Below are 12,325 nucleotides of genomic sequence, written 5' to 3'. Positions count from 1 at the left end.
GAAGATCATTCATGGCAGGCGTCAAAGTTGATGGAGCGCAGCGAGCTCCTCCAGCTCCTCAAATCCTGCCGCAGTCTCTCGGACGCCAAAAGACTCCAGCTCAAATGCCAGCATCTAAATCTCTGCAACGATCTCCTCGTCTCAAACCGGCTCATTGAAACGCTCGCGAGATGCGGGAGCGCCGAGGGAGCTCGAGAGCTCTTCGATGGCATGGCCCTCAAGAACGCACACACCTGGGATTTCATGCTCGCAGCCTACATTCGCAGGGGGAACATCAATCTCCAGGCGGCCGAAGAGATCTTCCACGCCATGCCACAGAGAACTTTGATCTCGTGGACCTCCATGCTCCACTGCTATGCCCAGCTCGGGCATATAGACAGAGCAAAGGCTCTTTTCGATCAAATGCCCCAAAAGGATATCGTTTCATGCACAGCAATGCTCAAAGCATATGCCCAATGCGGGTATCTTGTCGACGCCAAGTCAGTCTTTTATAAGATGCCCTTCAAAGACTTGGTATCGTCAACCGCAATGCTAGAAGCATATTCCCAAGATGGAAGCGTGAGCGATGCTAGAGCCTTGTATGAAGAGATCCCACAACACACTCTTGTGTCTCTAAACGCCATGCTCCTGGTATATGCTCGAAATGGGCATATCCCAGATGCGAAACGAATCTTCGATGAGCTCTTGCCACACCGAGATCTAGTGTCGTGGAACACGATGCTGTGCGGCTATACACGAGAGGTGAATCCAGAGGATGCGCTGAGATTCTTTGGCGAGATCCCTCTATACACGCTCCATTCATGCAACGCGATGCTCAACGCATATGCCCAGAAGGGGGATCCAGACGTTGCTAGGAGAATCTTTCAATCGATGGGAGCCCACGACCTGGTGTCAATGAACTCCATGCTGGCAATGCTCGCACGGATCGCGAGCGTGGAGGAATGCGAGAAGGTTTTCCGCTGGATGCCGGAGAGGAGCTTGATCTCTTGGACCTCGATGCTGGCGGCGTATGGTCAGGAAGGCGATCTCCACCGCGCGAGGCAAGTCTTCGATGAGATGCCCGAGATCGATCTGGTGTCGTGCGCAGCAATGGTGGGAGCGATCGCGCAGTATGGAGATCCGTGGGAGGCAAGGAGAATCGTGAACGAGGCGATGCCGGAGCACAATCTCTACTGCTGGAACACGCTCCTGGCGGCGGTAGTGAAGAACAAGAGCCTGGCGGCGCCGCTGGAGGAGGCGGGGCACATCTTCGATGCAATGCCCCACCGGGACCTCATCAGCTGGACACTTCTCCTCTTCTCGCTCGCCCAGCACGGCAGCGACCTCGATCGGCCCAGGCAGCTCTTCGATCGAATCCCTGTCCACGATCTCGCCTGCTGCAATGCTATGCTCCTCGCCTACGCCCGCCATGGCGATCTCCTCCACGCAAAGCGATTCTTCGATGCGATGCCCCAGCGCGACATCGTCTCCTGGAACACGATCCTCGCGGCGCTGGGCTCAAAATCCCTGTTCGAAGCGATGCCCCAGCGGGACCTCATCTCCTTCTCGCTCGCCGGGCGCCTGGACGACACCATCGACGATCTCCCCTGCGCGATTCCCCCCGGCGACCCCGACCCTAATCCCTGGAACGCGATTCTGCTCGCCCACGCGCGGCTGGGCCGGATCGAGCACGCCAAGCACATCTTCGATCGCATCCCCGATCGAAACCCCATCTCCTGGGCGATGATGGTGGCCGCATTTGCCGCGGCCGGGCATCTCGCCCACGCCAAGCGCGCCTTCGATCAAACGCCCCACCGCGACCTAATCTCCTGGAATGGCATCCTCTCCGCCTACACGGGGAATGGCCACCTGGCCCAAGCGCGCCACCTGTACGAGAGGATGCCGTACCGCGACACCGTGACCGCCAACGCGATGATGGCCGCCTTCGCCACCACCGGCCACGCCGCCGATGCGCTCCACGTGTTCTACTCCGCCAGCGCCGCCGCGGCCGACGGCCCCGATGCGTCGAGCTTCGTCTCGGCGCTCGCCGCCGCCAGCCACGCGGGTAGGGTTGGCCTGGGCGTCGCGCTCTTCGCGTCCATGGCGGCGGATTTTGGGATCGCCCCTGTCCAGCAGCATTGGTCGTGTATGGTGGATCTCTTCGCGAGATCGGGGCATCTGTGGTGCGCGGAGGAGCTGCTTGCCCATATGCCCTTCGCGCCGGACGCGCTCGAGTGGAGGAGCTTGCTTGCCGGCGCGTCTAGGGTTGGGGGCGGCGGGGGTAGCGGCGATGCGGTGGCGGCGCTGGCGAGCTTGGATGATGCGAGCGGCGGAGGGCACGCGCTGCTCGCAAACCTTTGTTCTAGGGTTTAGTTTGGCGCGAGAAATATATTTCAATGCAAGAATATTCTTACGTACTTGATTATTCGGGGAAAAGATTCTCCAGGAACATTCTCTATGCGGTCCCATTCTTGAGACCCGGGGGTACAAACCGGCAGACGCGAGCATCCGTGTAAACTCTCCCCGGCCTGCAAAAGTAATAGTTCTCGGGAGCGCAGTGAGAGTCGAGCGAGCAAACACACACTCCCTCTAGAGCACAGTGTGGAAGATTACTACTACTTCCACCAGAGATTCCAAGCGCAAAGTCGGACCACTCGCTCGAGAAGAAACCATCCGGATCAAGCTTGCTCTTCACCGCCAGGAACTCTTGCAGCTTGGGATACTTGGCAGCGGTGTGAGGCCCAAACGCGATGTTCCTGTTCTTCCCCCAGTGCGGGAGGCCTCCATACTTGAACAAGGCCATCTGTTCCACCTCTTCCAGCACGTCCTCGTCCAGCCTGGGAGTGTTCCCGCTGCGAGCTCGGTAGTAAGTTATGTCCACATCGACTGCGTCGGATTGCTTTCCCAGGTATGCGGACGAGGCTCGGACGTAGCGCATGAGGAAGCCATTGTAGAGGTCCACTCCACACAGGGCGGCGGGATTTAGAGCTCTGAGTTTCTTGACGTCGGTGATGAAGTCCTGGATCTTGTCCACCGAGATGGAGACGGTGGTCTGATGGTAGAACAGGCCTCTCACGGTGGGATCCCAGGGACAGACGAGTTGTCTAGAGGTTGAAGCCTGGCAGGCACCGGAGGATTGGATCTTGTGGTGGAAACCAACGACCGGGTAGCCTGTGAAAACTCCACCTGAGCTTTTCTTGAAGCCTTCCCCAGTAGTGAAAAGAGCTTGAGTTTGCACCAATCCAGTGGCACACTTCCCAGGAGAGTCACCTGATATCTCGAAAGCTTCCTCTGTAAGAAAAAGAGTACTGAGTCGCTATTGTTTTATCAAACAGAAACAGTACGTACCGAGAGCTCTTTGAGCTTCAACTATAGTGGCTAGCGTCGGTTGAAATCCAATGAAATCATTCACGCCGTCTCCGCTGGTACTCGCAGGAACACGGTCGTCTGCTCTGTAGATGAGTTTGTACTTCGATGGAATCCAAGAGACGTCTCCAAACTCGTGGTTCTTCCCAAACTCTAGAATCTCTTTCTCCAGATTCACGTCGGAGGCCTCAAACTTCGTCACCGATCTCTTGAATATCGGCTGCAGTGCCAAAGTCACCTGCGATATCACTCCCAGAACTCCGAGTGAGACCTTGGCAGCATTCATAAAATCTTCGTCCTGCTCAGTGATCTTGACAACTTTCGCAAAACCTTCCTTCTCTGGCGCTGGAATGACCATCGTCATCGCTTTCACATACTCGTGAACGGCACTTCCTTTCCCGAACAAGGAGCTTCCATGAGACCCTGTGCTTAACAGCCCTCCAAGCGAAATCCCGTTCCAATAAGGCGACGAAGGAAGAGCCAGGCCGTGGCTTCCAATCTCCTGCAAAAGCCTCGAGAGCTCTACACCACTGTCCGCCGTGACAGTCATGGAGCTCGCGCTCACCACTATTCTGCTGGAGTATTTTGCCGTGCTGATGACAAGGCCAGAAGTCCCTCCAGGACACGCGAACTTGGGAATGCTGTGAGCTGAATTGCTCACAACCTTCATCTTCATCCTGTTCTTCACACCGTGTGCGACTATATCAACCAGCTCCTGCTCCGTGGAAGGAAACGCTACTTCCCCTACCTTGCAAAGGCTCCTGTCCGGCCAAGTTCCATATGCGTTGAAAACCATGCACGCCCCGGTTGCAACATCGCAGCGAACTGGAGAAAGTGGAGCTGCAAGCACGACATTAGTCGCGAGGACCCAAAGGAGCAACGCAGCAGCAGGAGGCAACATTGGCACAGAAAACTTGCAGCTCATCGTCTCAAACTCGGATCTTCCGAGTTTTCACAAATGACTATTGGAAAAGCATTTCAACAAGAAGCATGATCGGCACCGAGGAACTAGAAACAGAAAATTAAAGGGAGAAACTTCTGTGCAAGCAATAAATCTGGAAAACAGCTGTAGCATTACAAGGAATCCACGACCAACGTAAGTTAACAACAACGACGACAAGAAGCTAAAGGCAGAGCAAAGCAAGCAAAGAAAAGAAGTACCTCGAAAGTCGTTGCCTGCTTGAGCTTTGCATGACTGAATAAAAAACTCCCCTCCATTTTTTTAAGCCAAAAAGTACTGGCAGCAGTTACTCGCCCTGCGACGCGATCAATGTCCCCTTGCTCATGCTCAATAAAGGAAAAGAGTTTCTGTAAACCCTAAAAAGCGGCCTGCCGACGTATTATGAAACTACACAGCCAACTTGCAAACTTGTTAAGACCGAGCTATGACTGGGCAAGTGAAGGCATGAACTAAAGCTTGCTGAGGCGTAACGAAAGCGTCCATTGGTTTCCTGCTCTCACTTCCAGTGGCCAGGGCGGTTGGCGGATCCAGGTACTACGTGAAGGAGGTGAACGAACCGCGCGAAGACGTCATGGTTCGCTGCGAGCGCTGCCCCGTCTTCCTGCTGGAGGTTTCAGGTTCGCTCTTGAAGATCTCAGGCGCGGCCGTATGCTTCCAGTCCAGTGATCGAGCCGCTCAAGATGGGCCTGATGGTGCGTAGAAGCAACTTCGAGGAGATGGATGCTCTATGCCGGATGGTGGTGGCCTTTCGCATATCGCTGGACAGGCTCGCATCTCTGCAGGAGGACGTAGGCGGCATGGACCGGTGGAGCTGGACTTGGCAGCAGCGAGGCTCCCGTATCCGTTACAGGAGCTTCACTGCGCTGGTGTTGGTGTGGAGGTGCTTAGCTCTGGAAAGCTCTACTTGCAATCGAGCAAAGCTGGCAAAGCTTCGCTGCCAGAGGATCAAAGCCCGAGGACACAAGCAAGCTCTGGCCTAGTCGGGAGTAATGTTCATGCTGAGTGGTCCTCGCATGGCTGTGCTCCGGAGATTTTGAGCGGGCGGTGGCTCATGGAGCTCATGGAGTTCAAGATCTCCAGGACGCTGTGCGATCTATCACCCGAACTCCAGCCTGTCTGTCTCCTCGCTCGCAAGTGCTTGCAGCATCCGGTCATTTCCCCGGTGCCGTGCACGGGGACCTGAGGCTGGAGAATCTGCTCGTGGACAGAGGCTTGACGCATGTCGTGGCTGTCGACTTCGAAAGAGGGATTGAAGGAGTGGACCGGTATATGTCCGTGGTTGCATCAGTGGAACTGATCCATTTGGTGGTGTTTTTGGCGCAGATATCCTTTGTACATGAACCAGGCCGACGTGCAGTGGCTGCCGCAAGTAGGCACTTCCGCCAAAGCCTTCTTTATTTCAAACTCCAACCATAGCCAGCAGCTTTCGCTCACGATGTCCTTGGCATCAACCAGAAACTCCATCCGAAGATAGTCCTGGAGTAAGTACTTGAGCGCTGCACGCCTCGACGCCGCGCCATCCCTGTAGGCCATGGAAGCCTTCATGCACATCTCGTTGATGAATGCAGTATCGGGGTGACTTCGGTGTCTCTCGACAAGTCGGCAGACCCCGGGCAGCGTCCGGACGGTAATTCAAAGGCGCCGGCTTGATCGCCATCTGGATGATGAACTCGGAGGCTTTGGCTGCTAGATCACGAGGTGCTCACCCGCTTGAACGAGTCGGAGCCAAGGCGAAAGAATGGTACCTGCTTAGCTAGGATTTTCATGTCACGGAGCTCCCTCTCCACGACCCTGGCCTGCCACCTCCCTCATCGAAGTGCGTCCCAGATGTCCTTGTTGGCGTCTGTTAGAAAATCAAGAAAAAAAATCTGAGCTGGTGGTTGAACCAGTGGAGAGAGTGTCTCTGGGAACTGGCGGACTTCTATGTGGAGCGGAGTTTCACAGTGCAACCGAGTTTGCGTCTTTAAATCTTGCGCTTTTACGAACTTTGTATCGGAGTGATTTCGATTGAATTCACTGATCAAACCTTTAAGACGGGTCGTCAGCTCACAGAGGGCATTTCTCTTTTGCACTTTACTTTTATGGGAGTGATACTGTCGGCTTTTCCTTACATTTCATTCCTTTTGAGAAGTTCATTGAGAATGTAAAGATTATACTTGTGTTCTCTCTCTCTCTCGCGAACGACGCAACGCTGCCGGCTGGATCTTTGGAGGCAGCAGTCACGTATGCCGTGCAGCTTCGCTGTTCCAGCTACTTTTCACGATTTTGGTTTCACTTTTACAGAAAGCAAAGTCAGGCACGCAGAATCAGTTGGTTGAGCTACGAAGTTGACAAATGTCGTCCACGACCGTCATGACTTTGGAAGAGAATTCATGCAAAGAGAATTGCCCCACCGACCATACAGTCTCGACACGAAAGAAGAATAGAAAAATCAAAGTGTTCTTTATTGCAAACCAAAGGAGCAAAGTATCGGCTATATCTCTTCTATTTGACAGTTTTGATGGGACGATTCAAAACTCCCGAACAGTTTTAAAATGGTAGTTTGATACCTTTGTGCTGTCGTGGAATGGAATGGACTGTAAGCTAATAAAAAAACCCCCCGTTGTTTTTGTCTCTGTTGTCCCAAATTTTCTCGCCTTGTTTTATACTTCCGCTGTCCCAGCAGTGAAGGCCGGATCCTCGCACCTGTATTTCCCATCTGGCCCGATACCAAAGCCCCTGGGGTCCGCAAAGACGTTCTCGAGGAGCTGGCTGCGAGGCGGAAGAGGCGACGCGTCCGCAAACTCCACGGCATCCTCCACAATCTCGTCGATCTTCTTCTCGATGGCTTTCAAGTCCGCCTCACTGGCCAGTCCGTTCTCCAGCAAGTACTTCTTGAAAGCAGCAATGGGATCGCGAACAGCATACTTGTTCTTTTGCTCTGGAAAGAAAGAAAAAAGAGCAAAAGCTTAGCCTCGAAAGAACCAAAGAAGAAACTCCACAAAAAACGAAGAGAATAACAAAACTTACCAGGCTTCCGGAGCTCGTCCGGGTCGGCGAGAGAATGGCCTCTATACCGGTAAGTCTCACACTCGACAAGCGTCGGGCCGTCACCTCTCCGGGCCCTCGCAATGGCTTCCTTGGCCACCTCGCGAACTTTGAGCACGTCCATTCCGTCGACGTGAACTCCGGGCATGCCAAAAGCCTCTCCTTTCTTCCAGATCTCCGGCACCGACGTAGCTCTAAAGTGATCCATGCCGATCGCCCAGAGGTTGTTCTCCACCACGTAGACAATCGGGAGCTTCCACAGCGCCGCCATGTTCAAGCACTCGAAGAACTGGCCATTGTTGCAAGTTCCATCCCCGAAAAACGCCAGCGTCACCGCGTCCACGCTGAGATCCTTGAGAACTTCGCGCGAGTACTTGGTGTTGAAGGCTGCTCCAGTCGCCACGGGGATTCCCTCTCCGATGAAGGCAAATCCTCCCAGCAGCCTGTGCTCCTTGGAGAACATATGCATGGATCCACCTTGTCCGCGGCAGCAGCCAGTGGCTTTGCCGAAGAGCTCGCTCATCACTTGCCTGGCGGGGACGCCTTTGCTCAGCGCGTGGACGTGATCCCGGTAAGTGCTGCAAATGTAGTCGTCCTTCTTGAGCGCCTTGACGAATCCCGTGGACACGGCCTCCTGCCCGTTGTAGAGATGGACGAATCCAAACATCTTGGAGCGGTAGTACATCTGGGCGCACATATCCTCGAAGCAGCGCCCGAGGATCATGTCCTCGTAGAGCTCCAATCCCTCCTCCCTCGTCACGAGCTGGGGAGACAGGCGAGAATTTCGTCAGGAATCCATAGCCGATCGCCATGCATTGCTGCATGGCCAGATCTATGTCGAGAATAAGGTGAAAATAGAGGGAGGGACTCACCGCATCAGCGATCTTTGGAGGAGATTCTTTGACAGGGGCCGCTGTGGCGGCGACAACGCAGCTTCTCCTGCCGTGCGCGGCGGAGGATCCATGGCCGCTCGAAATCCTGACCCTCCTGCCCGTGAACGCGCTGCTCCTTTTGTGAAAGCCTACCACACTGGAAGATCCGGCGTCGTCGCGGCTGGCGCCGGTGGAGATGGATGGGCTGAGAGACGCCACAGCGCGCGAGGCAAGAGAGGAGGCCGCCATGGATGGAGCTCTCTAGCTGAAAGAGCTCGGGTATTTTCAATCAGCTGGATGCCCTGCCCCAAATTATATAACGAAATAAAATGTGAGTGGCCGATTCCGCGTCGTGGATGCCGTCCGCCAAAGCAACGGCTGAGATTCCAATGGCAGGAAATTTGGGGCGTGAGGCGCGCCACCTGGCGAAGAATGATGACGTAGATGTGGGTTTCATAGTTAGTAAAAAAAGATTAAATAATTTCTACAAATAAATTTACAACAGGAAAAATAATAAATAAAGTTTATTTAAATATTTTTGATTATTTTATTTCGTTTGATTTTCAAAGATTAATTATGAAGTTATGAGTATAGAAATCAATTTTTTATTGCATATTTGAGAGGCAGGTACCTATGACAAGTAATATGTAATGGCATATAAATATCTAGTTATGTGAGAATAGTATTTTTTATTTTTTATTACATATAATATTATAATACACAATTATATTTTGATTGTTATAATAAAATGTAAGACATGCTACATATACAGGGGGCATGCCATGCGGGCCTGAGTGGATGAGGGCAGCCAGAATCGTAGCTCAGGGGTGGTGCTGCTCTCCATGAGGTTCCATGCCAAGAGCTTCCTCTTGATGCTGGTGAGGCCGCCTTCTCGGAGATCAAGTGTGAGCTCGCCAGCATCAAGAGGAAGCTCTTGGCGTGGAACCTCACGGAGAGCAGCAAAGTTAACTAGATATCTTAGACAATGTGATGTTACTGCCATTGAGATTTTAGTAACTCCTTTTGCATGCAATTTGTGGGTATGGATGTGATGCAAAGACTTATTCTGCAAAGTTTCTTCTCCACTTGGTTATGTGTGTGATTTACAAGCAGTCATATAAGTGTGACATAGGCATTAGATTCTTGTGGTTTTCCACCAGGATTTCTTTTCGTAGGCTACACTTAATCCTATGATTAAGTATAAGTGGTTGAGTTAGGGTTTGGACCAGAGTGTAAGTCTGCAGTTGTAGTGATTAAGGGTGTGAATGTTCCCCTCCACAAGCTTTTTCTAAGCTTTTGGGTGTGAGCACATAATGATACTTATGTGTAAGCCCAATGTCTTGAAAAAAAAATTATGTCTATAAATTATTTTGTAAGTCACACATATATATTTAAATAATTCAAATACACACCTTTTTAAGAGGTGTGTATCATCACATTCGCATCACATTCGCATCACATTTGATTGCCATAGATACACCTCCAAAGGGTAGATGTACCTTACTTAATTTGCAATAAATAAATAAATAAATAACACATGTAATTTCAAGTGTTAAAATAATTGAGTTGTTTGTGACATCAGAAGCGAGGCCGAGTTAAAAGAGATCTATAGAACTTTTTAGTGCTACACAAAAAACTTTTCAAGGCACGGGGCATGCCACATATGAATGATATAAATATTTCATGCAAAATCCATATAAGCACCACATATGCATGTGCCGATTCTCGCTGTACGGTGGAAATATCACTGATGCAAGCAAGATCAAGCACAGCAGGAGCCCAGTGGAACACCAGAGACAATTAAAAAGAAAAAGAGAATCTGCGTACCAGAGGCCACCAATTCACGATTCTGTGGAATCCAAACCACCAGACAAAACCAACCAGTAGCGCTACTGTGCCTCTGATGCTGCGAATTCCTTGTCATCTTGTGTAGTTCCTTTGTCAAAGAGTCTCAACTGGGAGTCTTCAATCGAGGCTACCATCGGCTTTGATTATATTCTCGCGATTAGAATATGGTTCTAGCGGATGAGAAGGCAAATTATCAGGAGTTTGAGGAGGAGTTGACTTAAAAAAGAGAAAACACTGATGCCTCCCTTTGAACACTCAAAAGTACATTTTGACATTCGAAAACAAAGAAGCTTGTCTGCGCTTTGTAAAGTTGAAAGCTCTTATCGTTGTTCCTAAACTTTGGAGGTGTGATCGAATCGTGAGTTTGTTTGCTACTCGGACACACTTGGCATAAAACAGAGAAAGAGTCACACTCTACCTCCTCTCAAAGAAAGTAGGTTCCTTGAGGCTGGCAAGAGTGTCATCCACAATGAGGTCCTCTGCGTCACGCAGCCTCCCGGGCCTTGCCAAAGCTGCGATGAGGCAGCAGTACTGCTGCAGCGTCGGCTCCACGAAATTGTCCGCCACCATTGCCATGAACCACTCTTGGACCTCGTCCACGGTGCCCGTATAGGCCACCGACGAGAGCAGGCATACGAACTTGAGCTCGTCCAGCTTGATCCTGTCGAGCAGCTGGACAGTGGCGTGATGCCCTACGTGGGCAAAGCGGTCTAAGACACAGTGTCTCTTTCTTGCATTGCGCTGAAAAGATATTTTGCTCCGCAAATATTCCGTGCTGCACGTATGAACCGATCAGTATTTACAGGCCGAGAATGTGCTTCGGGCATGCAATCAAGCAGCTCTTTCGGGCGTCCAAGATCCCTTTTTTGGGCATTTGCAGCAACAATTGCGGTCCAGGAGACCAGATCCGTTTGAGGTATTTGCTCAAATTCCTCTGTAGCAAAATATATTTTCCTCTCTTGTGAGAGAAAACGTTAACAAATTCCACACAATGTACGTGGCATATGACTGAAGATATCCTTGGCTTGCACTTTGGGCAAATGCTGGAATCATTGATGTCCACGACGAGACCCCGTGCTGGGAAATCCGATCCAGAAGAAAGACCTCGCATACTCGCCCGCAAGAACAAGTACCGTGCCCATGGCCGAATCGAGCGCAAAGAGGACAAAGTCCCACGTCACGATGACATGGCATCCAGCGTGGCATGCCCCCATGCCAATATTATAATGGGCATATGTGGAATAATCCTGTAACGAAAGGAAATATACAAATAAAACTTGCAAAAGGAAAAATAAAATTCGATTAGCTACTTTTTACAACTAGGAAAAAAGATTTCAATTAACTAAGGAAAACTAGATTCATCGAATGAAACCCATCTCTCGCAGCAGCTTCTCGTCGTTGAGTCTAACCTTGGGGCCCTGGCAGGGATTGCAGCGGTACCGCGGCTGCGATATGCATTGGTTGTTGAAATCGTTGTACTTCATACCCTCGCCACACGTCGGGCAGGGTGGCTGGATGGAGCGCGCCACCTCCTTCTCCGCCTCACTGGGAGGGTTCCGGTGCACCGGCTTGAACCCCGACCCGGCCACTCCACTCGGACGCCCCCGCTTCCTAGCCGGGGCCGAGACCGCGGCGTTACTAGTGCTAGCCACCTTTGCATGGCCCAAGTTCTTGGCTTTTCCCACCATCGCTGCTGGACACCTCGGCTGCGGAGCGCATGGATTTGGGCTCCCCTGTTGCGTCATCGCGTATGGGTTTATCCCGTCTTGTTCTACCATGGTGTACGTATACTGAAGGTCGTCGACGTAGTTGGAACGCCACTGGAGAGGCTGGACGACGTAGGGCTGCGGCTGCTGCGTCTGGAGGAACTCGAGGGCGCCCGGGAGGAGGTCCGCGGCACAGCCCTGCTCGGTGCCCACTCCAAAGTCGTAGAGTACCTCGCCATCGCCAAGTTGATCTTGATCCGATGCAGGCAGTGGCGCAAGGCTCTGGTCATCGAAAAGGCCCGTCGTCCAGCAGCCCGAGACGTCGAAAGCATGATCGTTGCACAGCTCGCCTGCTAACAACACGTCCTGGCAATTCATCCTTTAAAGAACCCTAAAAGAAATATATACGTATATATAGACAATATCGCCTTTACGAATATGAAGCATCGCAAAAGGCAACCCTGGTCAAAACGTTGACGGGGCATTCCGAGAATTGAACTCGGGACCTCTCGCACCCGAAGCGAGAATCATACCACTAGACCAAATGCCCATTAATGACAAGCATC

The 12,325-nt window shown here is 51.8% G+C and overlaps 3 protein-coding genes and 1 non-coding gene across 4 annotated transcripts; 1 reads left to right on the top strand and 3 right to left on the bottom strand.

Annotated features, from left to right (window-relative positions):
- Positions 1-30: 30 nt before the first annotated feature.
- LOC9651453 (pentatricopeptide repeat-containing protein At4g02750) lies at positions 31-2,352 on the top strand. The gene has a single exon (XM_024673641.1). It carries the CDS (start codon positions 31-33, stop codon positions 2,350-2,352), a length of 2,322 nt encoding a protein of 773 aa, XP_024529409.1.
- An 18-nt stretch (positions 2,353-2,370) lies between these two features.
- On the bottom strand, positions 2,371-4,326 carry LOC9659168 (L-gulonolactone oxidase 3). Its single transcript, XM_002968830.2, has 2 exons — positions 3,328-4,326; positions 2,371-3,270 (listed from the first exon to the last, which is right to left on the bottom strand). Exons 1-2 carry the CDS (start codon positions 4,268-4,270, stop codon positions 2,435-2,437), a joined length of 1,779 nt encoding a protein of 592 aa, XP_002968876.2. The 5' UTR covers positions 4,271-4,326; the 3' UTR covers positions 2,371-2,434.
- Positions 4,327-6,727: 2,401 nt separating this feature from the next.
- Positions 6,728-8,493, bottom strand: LOC9651451 (pyruvate dehydrogenase E1 component subunit alpha-3, chloroplastic). The gene is made up of 3 exons (XM_024674012.1): positions 8,206-8,493; positions 7,316-8,096; positions 6,728-7,226 (listed from the first exon to the last, which is right to left on the bottom strand). Exons 1-3 carry the CDS (start codon positions 8,452-8,454, stop codon positions 6,949-6,951), a joined length of 1,308 nt encoding a protein of 435 aa, XP_024529780.1. The 5' UTR covers positions 8,455-8,493; the 3' UTR covers positions 6,728-6,948.
- Positions 8,494-12,237: 3,744 nt separating this feature from the next.
- TRNAP-CGG lies at positions 12,238-12,309 on the bottom strand. Its single transcript has one exon. It is a non-coding gene; the product is annotated as a tRNA-Pro (tRNA).
- Between the last annotated feature and the right edge of the window lie 16 nt (positions 12,310-12,325).

This window comes from Selaginella moellendorffii, unplaced genomic scaffold (genome assembly GCF_000143415.4).
Source record: "Selaginella moellendorffii unplaced genomic scaffold, v1.0 SELMOscaffold_11, whole genome shotgun sequence".
In the NCBI taxonomy this organism is placed as follows: Eukaryota; Viridiplantae; Streptophyta; class Lycopodiopsida; order Selaginellales; family Selaginellaceae; genus Selaginella; species Selaginella moellendorffii.
Note: the sequence above shows the minus strand (reverse complement) of the source record. Positions and strands in the feature narration are given on the sequence as shown.